The sequence below is a fragment of the Bidens hawaiensis genome, unplaced genomic scaffold (assembly GCF_021521415.1).
Source record: "Bidens hawaiensis isolate Kalapana, Puna unplaced genomic scaffold, B.hawaiensis_p1.1 tig00007139_1, whole genome shotgun sequence".
Lineage (NCBI taxonomy): Eukaryota > Viridiplantae > Streptophyta > Magnoliopsida > Asterales > Asteraceae > Bidens > Bidens hawaiensis.
The window spans coordinates 526,823-544,203 of NW_027491492.1; the positions used below are offsets into that span (position 1 = coordinate 526,823).

The window sequence follows — 17,381 nt, forward strand, 5'->3', positions numbered from 1 at the left end:
ACTATTGCGTATGCTATCTATTCTATCGAATCAGCTAAGCTAAACCGGGTCCAGTCCACTCACACTGCTTAAACTAAACTATGGGCCTGCTTGGTTTTGGTTTTGGTTTTGGTTTTGGTTTTTAACACTTTGGTAATGTGTCTTTGTCTTGTGTTGTGTTGCTACAATTGTCTTAATGGTAGTTTGGTTTAATTTGGTTCGGATAATAGCCTTAACTAAACTAATCAATCGGTTTTTGGTTAATTATTTTGGTTTGTTAGGTTAATTTTTTGGTTTGTTCGGTTAATAGCCATAGTTAAGTTTTGGCTAAAATTTTAGAAATATATAAATACATGAAAGCTATAAATATATATATATATATATATAATACTGGTTTTGATCCCTCGTATTACGGGGGTTGTTTTATATTATTTGTTTCTAATATTTATTTGCTTTTTGAATTTTTATTTTTTTTATTGTATGAAAGTTAATAATATACTTATGGTTTGATGATAAATTGTTTCATAAATAGATGATATATTATAACCCGGTTTAAAAGCTATATGGGTTTGATGAGACCCAAGACCCGTTTATTTTTTTTTACTATAAAACTGGTTTTTTAATTATAAATTATAAATATCTCTTTTTAAATAAATCATATATTAATTTTTAATATATCCCTACTTTATTGGATTTTTATATCAAATATTTGGTGAGATTAGTTTTTAATTTAATGAGATGTTATAACCCGTTTATGAAATATATGGGTTTGATAAGACTCATACCCATGAATTCGAGTTAAATGCATGAGAAACATCCATTTAAAAATTAAGCAAATCTGGTGACTCAAAAAAAAGGGAGCGACCGCATCGCGACACGTAGGATTTTTATGTTTTTGTTTATATATATCATAGATAGATATATGGTTGGTTGACCGATGGTAGAAAAATAATTCGGTTTAATTCAATTGTCGATTAATTTTGGTTCGCTTTCGTTGGTTTTCTGTTCGGTCATTGCTCACCCCTATTAAGTGGGGTTTGGTGCTCGGGCTTTGCCAGCATAATTCGGTTGATTAGAGATCCATATTATTCGATTTTGTAAAAACTATTAGCTAAATTGTCAAAACTGAATTGTTAAACCGTCATACTAACCGATTTGACCAACCCACACAACCATGCCAATTTAGTGGGTTTTTTTAACCTTTGAAATCACAGTGAAACAATTTAGCTTAATTCTTTTGTTAAAATTGACTGAACCGGACCATAAACACTACTAACAAACTACCAATATGTTACATTTAAGAAAGCCCAAAACATCCTTTGCGGACCAAATGAGACAAGTGAATGTCGTTAGCAATTAACACTACAAACCATCCTCTCAAGCACATAGAGCATAAATGGTCGGATAATTTGGTTGGTGTCAAAAAACCTCCATAACGCGTATAACACAAAGATTTTGAGACACTATCCCATACGCGTATAACAAAAAGCCAGTTCTCAACCAAGCAAAAGCCAAGGCTAACCTTTTACTATCACTAACCATAACACCTCTTTAGTTAAAATGAGCGGATATTCTATTTCATAGTGACGCCTATGTGACAGTTTTCATATACACTATTACCAACAATAAGTCAATAACACATGGTGGTGTCATTCCTCATATTCACAAATCACTCATCAACAAAACTTCTAAAGAGTGATTATAATATATATACATCATCTCATTTTCAAGTAAAATGTGATAATTAACTTTATAATACATGTGATGTGTATTTCAGTATTTGCTTATATTGTTTCTATCTTCAAACTTTAAGCAAGCAAAAAATCATACAACCTAGTCCAACGAAAACTCCTCGAGCCAAATAAGAACCTCGTTCCGCTTCATTTCACAACAAATATATACAAAGGTTAGAAACCGTTAAATTATTATATGCAACACATTGTAAAAAAAACTTACCATCATAAAACTTTTTGTTCTACCGGGATCATTGTAACGAGCCAATAAACACCCGTCTTTCGGTTTGAAACCATCAGAAAGAACACTAGACCTCAGTAATTTCTCTTTTTCATAAACAATATCCTCGGTTGTTTTACCGCTGAATTTTAAAACAGCTGCAAATCCTCCTTGAACACTTCTTATACTAACATTTTCTTTGTTAGGATTTGGTAAACTGGAGAATATAATAAACCTTATGTTATTAGCATTTAACAGTAATTATGATGAATCATATGATAAGATTTGTTTGACTGAAGTAACTAAAGTTGACCTGTTTATGTCTTTTTCGGACGGAAGAACGATTTGGATGGACATTTTCGACATCTCGGGATCGAATGCTTGAGTGAAAACTGGTGTAGTCATTGGTATCTTTTCCTCCCTTGAGTTCTTACCAAATATGTACCTACAAAGTGTGTGTATGGTGTGTATTAGCATGGTCAAACCAATGTTTGACCAGTTGTTAAATGTCTTAAATGAACTAAAAACTCACCCAGCTACATCATTAAATCCTGTATTTCCAGCAAGCTTGTCACTTTGTGTTTCAACGATTACGAAGGGGTCGTATTTTCGTACCTGGATAAGTACTTTTGATTAGTGTGATTAATCATCACAATATTATCTTGAATTAGCAAAACTTAAGGGTGTGCACGGTTATGGTCGGTTTTGGGCTAAAACCGAATAAAAAACTGAAACTTCGGTTTTTGAACTTTTAAAAAACCATCCGGTTTCGGTTTTGTCATTTGAACTTGAAATTTTGGGCCGTAAAAAAATTGGCCCAAAAAACAGAATTTGGGCCTAAATCGTATTGTTAATTAATAACTAATTTGGGCCGTAAAAAATATTGGCCCAAAAAACAGAATTCGGTTTCTAATACATGTAAAACCAAAACCGAACTGTGAGTTCTGTTTTCAGAAAAAAACATAAAACCAAAGCATCGGTTTTTGTTTCAGTAGTTAAGTTTTTTCGCTTTCATGCACACACTAGCAAAGCTTGGTCTTAAAAGTACTAACAAACCTCATAAGTTGCAGTTCTTTTAAGTATCTGATATTTGGGTGTTTCAAGATCAGGAGTCTTGTATATCCTCAGCTGTAACAAAACATGTTACAAAAAATTAAATCTATAAACATATGATCAACCAAACAGTCAAACATTGTAATTAATCAATACCTGTTTTATTAAATCCATGAGAGCTTCTGAAGAGAAGTACTCATTGTTCTTTATAGAATCCCAATAGTCCTATGAAAGTGATAATAAACAAGAAGTTAATAACAAAAAAATGTTGCGAAGATTACACGTGATTGAAGTTAAGGGTGACAAGCGCGTGTACCACATGACTAGAAAACTTTCCGTTTTCGGGGTTTATGCCCATAACTGAAGTGCCTGTGAAGACTAGCACTGGCTTCCATGGTAAAAGAGAGAATGTCAATTCCATTGTCCACCTTGTAGTTATTTCATATGTTCCTGTCTATTAATAAAAGATGAGAACCTAGTGGATGTTTGATGAAAAAACCGAAATAACTGATCTAAAACCTAGAAACCAAAAAATCCCGACCGGAACAAAAATGTAACATCCTAAAATTTATAATGTTGAATAAAGAAAGTTACGTTTAGTGATTTCGCGTTATTAATTAATTAATATCGAGTAAAGAACGGATCATGGACTTAGATTAATTGAGATGGGTTAAATGAGAATGGGCCTTAGGTCCATGGGCTTTAAGGGATATAAATATCCCCTAAACCAAGCTAAAACCCTAAACCCTCATTTCATTTCCATCATAATCTCTACACACTCCACACACACACACACCATAAACGAGCAAGACCCGAGAGAGAGTAAACGTTAGTTGGTATTAGATCTTATTACACGAGATCTAGAGTGCATAAACAAGCTAACCAAGATCAAACGAGCGCTAAAGGTATGTTCTTGACCTTTAAAGTTTACGTAGTATTGAACGTTTTTACTTAAAGGTCCAAGCTTTATAGTATATACGGGATATATATACGACCGAAAACGGTTAGGGAACGTAGTGGGTGATGTCGAACCATAACAAGGGTATTAAAATCGCCAAAATGCTTGATAAAAACTAAACCCGTAGCTGAACTGGGTAACTTCGCCTGCAAAAGCTTAACTTCGCCTTCAAAGCTTAACTTCGCCTTCAAGGCTTAACTTCGCCTACGGCCAAGTTCGCCTAACTGGTAACTTCGCCTAAGGCCAAGTTCGCCTAACTGGTAACTTCGCCTAAGGCCAAGTTCGCTAACTTCGCCTAAAGCTAAGTTCGCTTAAGGTTTAACTTCGCCTAAAGTTAAGTTCGCTTAGAAAATAAATTAAAAACCTAATGGAAAATGTGTTAAGACAGTTAATGTAAATAAAATTTTTCCAAGCTGACCTGGCAGCTCGACCCCAGCCAGGGGCTCTGCCCCTTGGACCCTGCTAGGGGCTGCCGCCCCTAGACCCCGCTGCCAGGGGCGCTGCCCTCGGACCCCCGTTCGTTGTGGGTAGTAGTTAAGACTAGAAAGATGATATGAGTAGTGATAGTTAATTGATACGTATACTTGTTATACAGTCAGCCGTGCACAACTGAAGAAAGGGATTACGATTAACGGTGAACGTAACCGTGTTCAGGTGAGTTTCTAGCCCCAATTATGTGTTATGTTTTCGGGGCTGTGTGCATATCCGATATGTTTGTTAATACGCTTATCCTAAGAGATAAGTGTATGCCTTATGTGAATGATGTGATATGTATGAATGATGGCTTGACGGTACGTGAACGATCTTCGGATATTGCACGTACTGTCAGGTTGTAACGCTAAGTATAAGGTAAGTATGATATGTATGCTTATGTGTATGAATGTGATAAAGTTAATAAAAGAAGGAAAGGATGGTTGTATGGTTACGAAGAGGGTACCGGGCCCTAATAATACTCGAGGTATGATGTATGGTTGTATGGTAACGAAGAGGGAATCGAACCCTACTAATATTCGAGAATTAGGGAACCGAACCCTACTAATATTCGAGGAAAGAGGGTACCGAGCCCTAATAATACTCGAGGAAAGAGGGTACCGAGCCCTAATAATACTCGAGGAAGGAGGGTACCGAGCCCTAATAATACTCGAGGAAGGAGGGTACCGAGCCCTAATAATACTCGAGGAATGTAGGGCGTAATGCTCTTTATAACGTAAGATATGAAAGTAAGATAATACAAAAGAAAGTATGAAAGTATGAATGAAAGAATATAAGTTTATGTGTATTGTATAGTGTATGATTAACTAGAACTCACTCAGCGTAGCTGACTTTTAGTATGCACGCAGGTGAGTAGGATGAGGCAGCTCGCTTGAGGAGACACGTGGCACTGAATAAGAGGCTGGCATCGGAAGACTCAAGACGTTTAAGTTTAATGTTTCGTTTATTTTGAAAGACAAAATGATGTTTTAAGACAAGACGTGTTTTGTTATGAAAAGTTTTATGAAAGCTTTTATATTCCGCGAATGTTTTAATTAACTCTGATATTTAGAACTGCGTTTATGAGTAAATCCAACACGAAAGTAGGGCTACCGGTAACGGGGCCTTACAAAAAACTGATGGTTTTGGTTTTATTTTTCCGTATAAACCGAACTTACGGTTCGGTTTTGGTTTTTCAAGAAATAAAACCGAAAAAAGCGAACTGAACTGAATTTATATCTCTTCATTTTTTATTATATACTTTTTAACTTAAATATTTTAGGCCAAAATATTCAAGCTCAAATGGCTAAACCAAAATAACCGTAACCGAACCAAACACAAACTGAAAGCGAACCATTTTCAAATTCAAAAACTCAAAAACCAAAATTTCGGTTTTGGTTCGGTTTTTGCCTAAAACGACCCAAACCGAACCGTGCGTACCTACATAGTACCATACATACACATGGATTCTTGTCTAGCCAAATCAAAGTGATTTTGTCATCTGTTCATCTCATATAAAAAAGGTATTGAGTGAAATAATTTTTTTCAGGATAAGAAAAATGGTATTGATTATCGTATAAAAAATTTATAATCAAGTTGTTAAAAGTTACTAAACAAAAAGATATAAAAAACAGGTAAAACATATTTATAAAAATTAACCTAAATAACTACCTGTCTGGCCCAATGAAGCTGAAACTTAGGAGAAAACATCAACTTCAACAATGCAATATTGAACAAGTATCCACCTATACTATCATAACTAGTAATCGGATCCCGAAACTTGACCCGTTCATCGTAAGCAGTCCGATCAATGCCTTGATCATCAAACAAGTGTGGAAGGTCCTCATACAAGAAATCCACTAATCTTTCAACATCAACTTTTGCAGATTTTGGTGGAACTTGTTCTACTAAACTCACTCTAATACAACTTTTATTAATATTAATATTATCCACTAGACTCCTGTTTCTTGATTGTTTGATGAGCAAAAGAGTGTTCTGTGGTGGTTTTAAGTTCCGGTGAGGAGTGTAGTTGCCGGAAACTGGCCGGATAATGGTGCCTGAGATATGTGTGGTGGCCATTTCTTAGTGTTATGGTTCACAGCCACAGAACAAACTCACAAAGGCACAAACTAACTTTTGAAAGTATTTGTGGCGGACAAGTGATGTACAGGTGGCATATCTTTTAACCAGATAAGTTAAATGGGCCTGATCCATAATAGTTATTTAGAAAAGATTGGGCTTTTGTTAGTGGGTCTTCAGTTTGTGTTTGTTTTTATTATCTAGACTTTTTACTAAACGAGCCGACTCGTTTTCGCTTAAGAGGCTCAAGCTCAAGAATGGCTTGTTTAGAGCTCTATCTTTAAAGCTCGAGCTAGGCTCGTTAATTATTTATTAATTATTTAATTATTATAATTATATACTTATAAAATTATTTACATCTATAACTATTATTGTAACTTTTATGTATAATATATCACTTAATTATTTTTATTAGAATTTCATGCATAATATTACTTATTATACAAATATATTAAATAAAAATTATACAAATAAAAAGTTCGTTTAGGCTTGCAAGCCGGCTCGAGCTTGTTTATTGAATGAGCCTCTGTAAAAGCTCGAGATCGGGCTTGAGCTCATTTAAGCTTAGCTCGAGTTTTTAATGAGCCGAGCTCGAGTAGCTTACAGGCGGCTCGGCTCATTTACACCTTTAGCTTTGAATAATGATTTTTCTCAAATCAACTGTCAAGGTAACAAATTTACAATAATAAAAAAGCTAAATCATTTAATAATAATATTTTTTATGACTTACTGTAAAATTATCAGGCTATTCATAAGAACTTTTTTCAAAGAATTCTTGAATAATTTTATCCAAAGACTCATATTATTATTATAATATTGATTTGTAATCATAAGTCATGAATAATGCATTAATCATGATAAATTGATAAACTAAATTAAATGAGTAAGAGTTACAACTAACAACCATATGTCAATATGTCAATATGTCATTAACTCATGACTAATGTAAATCAAACATGATTTCTTTCTTCATATGGATCAATAACACCTCCAACATTGACTTTATAGTTGACCATTGAGGATGAAACCTATCTCCTGATGCAAAGCCCCACACTTGACCACCAACCTCAACAACACTACAACCAACTTCTTTTCTAGTATTCTTATTATTATTATTACTTCTCATAACCCCCAACACTTCTTCAACATCAACCCATCTTCTATCTTGTGCATACAAATTCCTCAATGTAATATAATTCCCATCATTATAAACTCCCTTTTCATATTTTTTGTTCAAAATCCTCTCGGCCCGTTTAACATCCTTAGCGTAACCGCACGCAGATAAGACCGAACTTAATATAATATCGTTAACTTCATAAGGCATATCATCCATAATCTTTTCTGCTTCCTCCAAACACCCTGCTCGCCCCAAAATATCGATCATGCAACCGTAATGTTCGATTTTTGGAACGATACCAAAATCTTGCATTGATTTGAACCAACTTTTACCTTCTTCCACTAGACCACTATGGTTACAAGCTGTTAAAACCGCAGTCATGGTTATCTCATTCGGCTTGACTTTGCTTTTTGTCATATCTAGAAACACATTTATCGCTTCGTTTCCATATCCGTTAACCGCTAAACCATGTATCAAAGCATTCCATGTGGCCGTTTCCTTTGTTAACATTGAATCAAATACTTTTCGGGCTTTTGTAAATTCGCCACATTTAGCATACATATCGACTAATGCGGTGCATACATTAGTTGCTTTGTTCATCTTCTTTCTTATGATGAATTCATGAACCCAATTACCCAAATCCAAAGCTCCTAAATCCGCAATCGCAGGAAGAACACTAACAATGGTCACATTATCAGGCTCAAGTGAAGCCTCAAGTTGTAGTTTTTGAAACAACTTTAATGCCTCGCTCGGTTGTTTATTCTGGTAATACCCTTTAATCATCGCATTCCAAGAGACTAAATTCTTATACGGCATCGAATCGAAAAGGGTTCTAGCCATGAACACATTACCATGTCTACAATAGCCATCAACCATACTCGTCCACGACACAACATTCTTTTCCGGCATCTCATTAAACAAACTATTCGCACAACTCATATCTCCGACCTTAACATACGCATCAATCATCGCATTAAACGCAGCCGTATCCTTCCTATCCATCCGGTCAAACCACATTCTCGCATTCACCATCTCCCCACGCTTCGCATACCCGCAAACTAACGCAGTCCACGAAACCAGACTTCTCTCAGGCATTTCATCAAACACCTTCTGTGCACACTCCATTAACCCCAATTTCGCATACATATCCACCAACGATGTCGATACATACAAATCATTCTCAAATCCTTCTTTCACAACATGATCATGCACTTGCTGACCTCCCTACACATCCAATTTTAACCCACATACCTTAGCCAATGTAAAAAATGTATAACCATCAGGTTTAAATTCAAAACCATTAAAATCAATATTTCTTCTTAATTCTTTATACAAACACACACATTCTTGAAACTGGTTAATACCCAGATGAGCTTTCATCATGGTGTTGCAAATAAAGGTGTCATCTTTGACAGGCATTTGGTCGAACACTTGGTGGGCATGTTGAATTAGACGTGTTGCGTTTGCGGATGACGTGGCGGCAATGGATGAACACGTGGCAATGAATTTGGCGGCAAGGTTTTGATTGTTGTATAGATGGTTTCGAAGCATGAAAGCTTGGATTTGAAGAAGATGGTGTTTGGTGGTAGTTTTGTGTTGTAAAAGATGTAAACATGTTCGCTCTGTTGTGCTCCATAAACCTTGTATTTGTGTTTCGTTACTCATTAAGCTGATGCTTTGTGATACACAGATGTTGCACACTTGCACCATGTAGACAACTAGACATAGCGAGCAGAATGTTCGTGAACTGTTTCGTTTAATTATTTAAAATAAACTGAAACTAAAAAATATCACATTTGAAAATAGTTATCACCGGTCTCAACTTTCACATAATTGTTTTCATTGGACGTCCGTTAAAAAAAGTTGACGTTAGTTTATTCCCATATTTCAAACTAATGTTTTAGGGTTTTGAAAAGAATGATATTACGAATCGACTGATATAAAACTTATCTCGAAACGTTGCTTCAACTCAGTTGTTTAAACTTCCAATTAACAAAAATCAAGCCGTTTGGAGCACCGTTTCGAGGTATGTTTTACATCAATCGAACCATATATCCAAATTGTATCCTCATTTCGATCAAAAGCTTTAAAACGTCAGTTTAAAATTTGGAAAAAAAACTTAACGGCTTTAACTCTTTTTTTTTGACAAATATCTAATGAAAACAATTAGTGTGAAATGTGAGACTAGTGACACCTATTTTTCAGGTGGGATTATAATCGGTCAACTGCAACAAAAAAAAAGTGTGCTTATTAAAATCCAATTTTCCTTTAATGAAACGAATGAACACGAACAATATATTTTTTTCCTTAGTTAATTAAATGAATGAACATGAACACACAATAGTTGATGTATAGGTATATATTGGTTCTCTTTGGTTATAACATGTTCATTTGCATTCGTTTATGTTTGTTATGTTATGTTCGTTTAAGTTTGCTTGTTTTTGTTTGTTTGCGTTCATGAACTATTCATTTTGGCTTTATACGACGTATCAACGAACATGAAGAAACCGCTTTCTAAATAAACGAACATAAGCTCAAAAAATTGTTTGATTATACGTTTGTGTTATTTATTGGTTAACTTACAGGCATATGTAGTAAACTAGTAATGTAGTCATGTTTTACCAATAGTACTTTGCAAAGTTGCAATTATTCTGATTGTACATGCATTGCTGAGGTGTCTAGTGAATTTTATTTCACATGTTAGGCACACACTTCACTTATAACTTCACACTTATACTCATGGCTAGATGTGTTCTCAAGGAGTCCAGTCTTCTCTTACACACATAAGTGATAAATATGACTTATAGGTGACCTTTTTGACCCAACTCATTTTATGTAACTAATTTTATTTTTCTATTCTTTTACTATTTTACTAAATAATTTTACTAAGGGCTAAATTTGGGTTCGTGACGGTATTACAAACGATTTTCTTAAAATTTACTTTCGTATTTGTTAACATTCAATTTTACATCCACATAACATTATTTGTGATTTCGGAATATATCGTCCCATCGTGTTCATAAAACGTCATATGGAGTTTAACATTATTTGTGATTTCCGAATATACCGTCCCATCCAGTATGCAATGATAATTTTCTTGTAGATTCATGAAAGACCATATATTGATCAACAATAGGTAGGGTAAGACATTAGTTCTAGAATAACTCTAAATATAAGTAATAAATTTAAACTGAATCATGTTGCTAAGGTGTTGCGCCTTTCTTCTATCCAAGAGGTAAAGGGTTCAAATCTTGCAATGTGCAGCTATAGATGGTTAATAAAAGTAGATTAGGATTAAGATCACCGTGCTAAATAAAAACTGTCTATACCTATAACGATGCGTAGTAAACTGCATCATTAAATCAAGTTAATGAAGTACTATTTCTCAATTTCAAAGATGACAAGTGCCTATGTGTACGTATGTATTTGCATATACTCAAATCATTCTATAGGAATCAATAACTACATAAAAAACTGTAAATATAGCATATATAGGAAAAAGTTAGTGTTGCAAGTATGTACAGTCATACAATGATATAACTTTATGCAGTTATTTTTTATCTTGGACATATCATAAACACAAAAGCAACTTTTAAGATGGGTACACATCTATGCACATATATATGAAATATGCTCACCAAATTAAGATATGACAAATGATGCATCATGTAGTCATTTCATAATCACATACTCTCCTTTTGGTTTTGCAAGTACCCTAAACTAATTTGGTTCGGTTTGTGTAAATGTGAATAAAAGTATGCCAAGAAGGCATCTACATGGCACAATTTTCCATGCGCTCGACACACTTAGCGAGCAGTATCACACAACTCCCCACAGGAACCGCACAATCTGCCATGATCACAACACAAAGAGTATTTTGCGTATTGTTAGCAAATCAACAAAATTACGAAGAAAAAAAATATTCGTTTTTATGATTGAATTTGTGGACGGAGTGAGGAAATACTCGAACATTATGGAATATGACTAGTTGAACTTATTCACATGTCACGTTCGTATCATTCTCGAGCCGCCTATATATTTAGACTTTAGTTATCAGTTTATGTACCTTTCTTCCACAAACACATTTCACTTTTGAGAGTGAAGAAGCTTTGTTGTAAACTTATCTTTCTCTACACAAAGATGAAAATGCTTCATGGTCTAAACATGATGTGTATTAATCTACGTCACGATGAATTTGAATACGATGGTCATCATCATAATCCTATTTATGATCATGCTTATATATATGATGGTTCTAACCACTATGATGGTGATCATGCTGCCATTGATGGTGATGACGACGACGATGATGATTATGATTATGCTCCGGCTGCATCCATGGAAGGGAATGGCAACAATGATGGCAGTATTGCTCCTCCTACTATTTGAATTGATCAAGATACTTAATCTTATCAAAGTGAGAAAGCTATTTTTAGATACAAAATATGGAGTTATAAAGTGGCCTATATAGAATAGATAGATATAGTCATATAGATACATAAAGGTTTGTGTAGAGCATATGGAAGTGAAGCAACCAACTATTCTATAACTCCCATAACATATGTTGGCATTGGGGGTTTCAGCTTTGTGTGACCAACACTTGTACTAATATTTATATTCTGCTGAATACTGATATACAATCATAGTTTAACTTTATTTTGGTTAGATACATATGCCTCTAAACATGTTTTTTTATGGTGCTATGTGTGTGTTAAATTCCTTAAGTTTTATGTGTCACATGATTAAGCTAAACGTACATCTCTCTTACTTGACACCCACCCACCCCTGATTTTGAACTATGAAGTGGATACAATATTGTACTGTTGTTAGATCACAAGGATGAGATATTTTGATTTATAGAAAAACATGAAGTGGATACTTTTATTTTTTTAAATTTTCATTGAAATATTTTTTTTTAATGATGATGAAATAGGGATATTGAGAAAAAAATTTAAAGGATGATTTTTTTTTATTTTATAAGTTAAAGGGAGTACAACCAGTAAAAAAATGTTAGAAGATGGGTACGCTAAGCAACACCCAAACACATCATGTGATGTGAGTCATGCGGCATGCCTGGTACATACGGCTCTCCTAATTGAATGGGCTTAACTGGTCCGACCCAACGTAAATATATATTCACAAGCCCAATGATACTAGCAAGGTCTACGGTCCAAGTGCAACCAAAGCTAATCTGCCCAAATTCAAAGTTAACTAACTTAAGCCTGCTTAGTTACAGTTAGCAACGATCCGGCCCATTTACCCTAGTTAGTAATTAGTAGCTAGGCCCAATACTATATGTACCTGTTAAGTTGGACAAAATAAAATAACATTTTTCTTTATTATTTTTATATCATAAATACATGTATTGTAGACAAGTTTATGAATTTTAGTGTATTTAGATGGAGTAACTTCAAATAAGCTTTCATCCATGGGGTCTTGAAGGCCCAACGTTACATCACCCACATATGAAGTTTAGGGGCTAGTCTAAGTAGTGATATATGAAAAATGGGATTCTGGCGCTTTCAAAAATCGAAAAACAATACGTTAGATGTTATATCATAATCTTTGCCTATCGGCATCAAGGTGTTTGATAAAACTTTGGATTTTCAAGTGACGAGTGATCAAATCCCACGGGTGACAAAAATAAAATAACAAAAAGTTGTTGAAAGAAAAGGCTATATTCCTTTGTAGAAAAACTGATGCGTTTTGAAGGCTTAATTGTCACATTGAGGGTATTTCGTTGTGCTCTCTACGTTTGCTTAAATCATAAATATGCTATTTAACGCCGATTATAACATATTCTTATTAAATTGCCTTTCGGGAAAACAATATTCTTCTTGATGATTGTAACGTTTTTGGTCCATTATAAAAAAAATCATTTTGTTATGATGTTCTTAAATCTTCTATTTGTGATGCAAGCTCAACCAAAATTTCATCTTGATTGATATTAGGGAACAAATTGAATTCACTTCACTCGAATTGAAATCGAATACGATAACAACAATCAAGCACGTCGAAATATCATAGAATCTATTTCTTCGATCCATCATTGTGTGGAATATAATATATACTATACAAAATCTTTAGTTCTTTGAACTAGTGAAAAACAATGTATAAGAATCATTGAAATAAGATGTTTAATTGTATATAAATAGAGGTTTTGCCTTCAAAGTGATTTGGGTTCATGTTTGGGGGGAAAGTGAAATGGACTGTCAGTTATGTATGAAGCACTCATTAAAAGTAGCATCTGGTTCTTATCTATGCAAAATTATTGAAAGTATTTTGTTTTTATTCTTGTGGAATAAATTGTTATTGCTAGTAAAAATTAACCGGATTAAGCTTAAACTCGACTTGTTTACAGTTTTAAGAAAGTTTTAGCACAATTAATATCTTCAGGTTCTATGTCTATTGTTTGAACTTGATTCGTTTCTAATTTACATATCTATTAGTTATAATAATGTACCGTTTTAATTATAATATAAAATAACAATATTAATATAACATTATAACTAACTATGTATAGTTATAACATGTTATTTATAGTTATAATAATATAGTTAAAGTTATAATTATGTTATTTATGTATAGTTATATTATAATTATACTATAGCATGATATATAATATATTTTTATTAAATTTTTTAATCTCACACATGGAGTGACTCTTATTATGTAATTATAGGAGTATTTTAATACAGAAACATATAATAGGTTTGCTTAGGCTCGACACCATATCAAACTCGATGTTTGTAGCTAGCTAGGGCTTGTGCTTGAGCCTGATATCAAACGAGCATCATGATTTAAGCTTAAGTTTGATTCAATCTCAAGTAACTTGCAACTTGCAAGATGTTTCGATGCAATAGATCTATTAATGGATAATTTAAATTTTATTTTTAGTATTTTTATGGATTAAAACTTGGCAGGAAATAAATGGTGGTCCGTAATCGGTCCCTTGAAGTTCTATCCAATCTTGAGCATATATCAATGGTTTTCTTGTCAGTTATGATTCATATTCCAGTATGGACCGAAGAGGTCACAAAATTATTGATGCTCGAAAACGTGTGTGTGTGTTCTTGGTGTGTTTGTGTGAGAATGATTTAATGAGCATTCAAGATAAGACAAAAAGTTTAATAGGGTGGATTTCATTAGCTTCATGTAAAGATGATCTTACACCATGCATGTATAAAGCTAAAAAAAGATTGCTTAATTGATTGAAAGCGGAGTGATAACATGCAAAAGTGTTTTGGGGCATCATAACTTCTATGTGGAATGATAATAATAATAATAATAATAATTACTTAGTTTATACTTCATATTAGAAACCAAAAAAATCTTCAACTGAAACAAAAGAAGATAGCTAATAGGCCGGATTTATAAGTTTCTTGCAAGAAAAGTTTTGACTACACCACGATTTACTTGATATGTTGGTTAGCAAAGTATTGATGTTTATCATAAGTTTTTATGTAACAAGTTCTTGAGATTAAAAAAAAAAGATTAATAAACAATGTGTGTGTGTTAGAGAGAGAGAGAGAGAGAAAGGGCGGGGGGGGGGGGGGTTGAAATATGTATGAATATATGAACAATCAAAAGATATGAACGGTTCCATAAACTTCATGTAACAAGAGGTTACACCGAACATAAAGTCATAAACTAGCGATCTTTAAAGCAAAAACAAGAGCACTACTTAAGAAGACATGAAAAAAAAACAAAGAGAAAAAAGAAATTAAGTTGGTCTTTGAAGCACAAGATTGCCTTCCTCAAATTCATTTGCATCCTGAAAAGAAAAAACAAAAAGTAAATAAATAAATCTTTATACATTAATCAGGAAAGAAAAAAAGTAAAAAACTACCAAAACAAACACACGCATAACTTAGAGAAATGAGAAGTAGCTTAATTACCTCAATTACTCCTTGATGCTTTGCATTTATAGCATTCCATCCTGCTAGCATAATTGTGCACCCCACAACCTAATCTACTTCAAATTAAAAAATGAACAAATTAGATTTAGTAACATTACACATATAACTAACTATATAACTTGTGTCAGTTGAAAATCTTTATTATTTATACCTATTGCAAATCCAATCTCCGGTTTTCCACCCTGGAACAACACTAGCATCATAGCCATAACATGTTGCGGTTGAAGCAGCCATCATAGTGCTATAATCTCTTATCGTCCCACATCTATAACAAGCGGTCCTACTCGCGTAATTGTGGCTCCCACAGTTGAATGTAGCACAATACCAATCGCCGGCCAAGACTTCTGCTCTATTCATCCCATAAGATGAAACCTCGTCAGGTGTCGCGAATTTGGGACACTGACATCTTTGGCACGCATCACGTTTCTTAAAGTTCAAATGTTGACATGCAGCACACATCCAATCTCCACTGCTCATTCTTTGTTGTTATAAGTTTTAGAATCTGAAAAAATATTAACAAAAGAACAATAAATCACATTTCATTTCCTTTTAAAAATACTAAAAATACCAATCTATTAATTAAGAAATTAGTACTAACCTTGAGAATATGTTGATCTTGTAATGGTGGAGTGAAGTAAAACAGGACAAACAAAAGAGTGATTTATGATTGTGTTTTGAGTTGGTGGTTTTTCTTGATTGAAACTTGAAGGGTTTATATACTTGCCAAAAGATTCTAAATATGGGACCCATGTAAATATGAAAGTAGTAATCTTTTAAAGTTTTTTAGACATTTTTAGTAGTGTATTTTCATATGGTCTCTCCTTGGAATGAGATTCAAAAGTAGAAGAGTTGCATTGGTTCAGATAAACCTTTCTAACAAGTGTCACATTGGTTCAGATAAACCTTCCCATTGTGTAGAAAAAATCATCCATACAAACACAATCTAAACATGAGTATTAATTAGTTAAAGATGATAAAATCTAGCTTTTAAGAGAGGGTATCTATAATTAAGTTATTTTATGATGTTTGAGTTTCTATTTAACTTATATTCATAAGTTAACAAATGTCTTAGAATTTAAATACATCTTAGAATGTAAACGGGTTTTTGGGTGGACTATGATTGTCGATCTTGCACACGTGTAAACGGATCATATATGGGACAGGTTAGTAACCATAAAACCATATTTCATAACCGTCGGGTAATTATTATACGTTATTCATAGGGTTTGATGCTCAGTGTCCAAAACTTGATCTTAAATTCATCTACAAACCTGATTTTAACTATAAATTTCAATATAATTATGCACTTTTAATAATTTCAAATCTCTAGAAAAATAGACTATTCGTAATAAATTTCAAGATTACGTGATATATTAATATATTCGAATTGAATGCGGGTAAATTAATTAGAGTAATATCAAACCGTCCAACACCCCTAAAGTTTTAGAACTAATAATATATTTGAGTAGTTGAGCCAAAAGATTTCGAGTTTCAGATTTTCACATCCGCTTCAAATTGTTGGAACTATTAACAACAATAAATCCTAAATCCATAGTTTGATTTCAAGTTTTTAGTAAAAAGTTTGTTTGGGTTTCAAATTAAAGTTCTTTGTTTGATTTGGGGAGACGAGTGTAAATTTTATAAAAATTCTTGCATTATATTAGTACAAGGGTCATAAATCCCTAATCCATGCTATCTTAATTCCTACATTAAACTACTAAAATGTGAACAACAGGTGGTTATGTAGCAAAAGAACATTTTTTTACAAGATTCAAATGCCATATGTGCCCCTCTTTACATGATTCTTCTTGCATTATTTAAATAAAAGTCTTTCATGCTATTCTTTCTTACT

At 33.5% G+C, this 17,381-nt stretch overlaps 2 protein-coding genes and 1 long non-coding RNA gene across 3 annotated transcripts; all 3 read right to left on the reverse strand.

Moving 5' to 3' along the window:
* Window positions 1-1,702: 1,702 nt before the first annotated feature.
* Window positions 1,703-6,698, reverse strand: LOC143634629 (uncharacterized). The gene is made up of 8 exons (XM_077102659.1): window positions 6,086-6,698; window positions 3,302-3,439; window positions 3,142-3,210; window positions 2,989-3,060; window positions 2,465-2,547; window positions 2,246-2,377; window positions 1,936-2,149; window positions 1,703-1,857 (listed from the first exon to the last, which is right to left on the reverse strand). The coding sequence occupies exons 1-8, from the start codon at window positions 6,491-6,493 to the stop codon at window positions 1,813-1,815; spliced, it is 1,161 nt and encodes a 386-aa protein (XP_076958774.1). The 5' UTR covers window positions 6,494-6,698; the 3' UTR covers window positions 1,703-1,812.
* Window positions 6,699-7,433: 735 nt separating this feature from the next.
* Window positions 7,434-9,333, reverse strand: LOC143634669 (pentatricopeptide repeat-containing protein At2g44880-like). The gene has a single exon (XM_077102686.1). It carries the CDS (start codon window positions 8,754-8,756, stop codon window positions 7,434-7,436), a length of 1,323 nt encoding a protein of 440 aa, XP_076958801.1. The 5' UTR covers window positions 8,757-9,333.
* A 5,879-nt stretch (window positions 9,334-15,212) lies between these two features.
* LOC143634630 (uncharacterized) lies at window positions 15,213-16,202 on the reverse strand. The gene is made up of 4 exons (XR_013153895.1): window positions 16,128-16,202; window positions 15,681-16,031; window positions 15,509-15,582; window positions 15,213-15,384 (listed from the first exon to the last, which is right to left on the reverse strand). It is a non-coding gene; the product is annotated as an uncharacterized LOC143634630 (long non-coding RNA).
* Window positions 16,203-17,381: the final 1,179 nt, after the last annotated feature.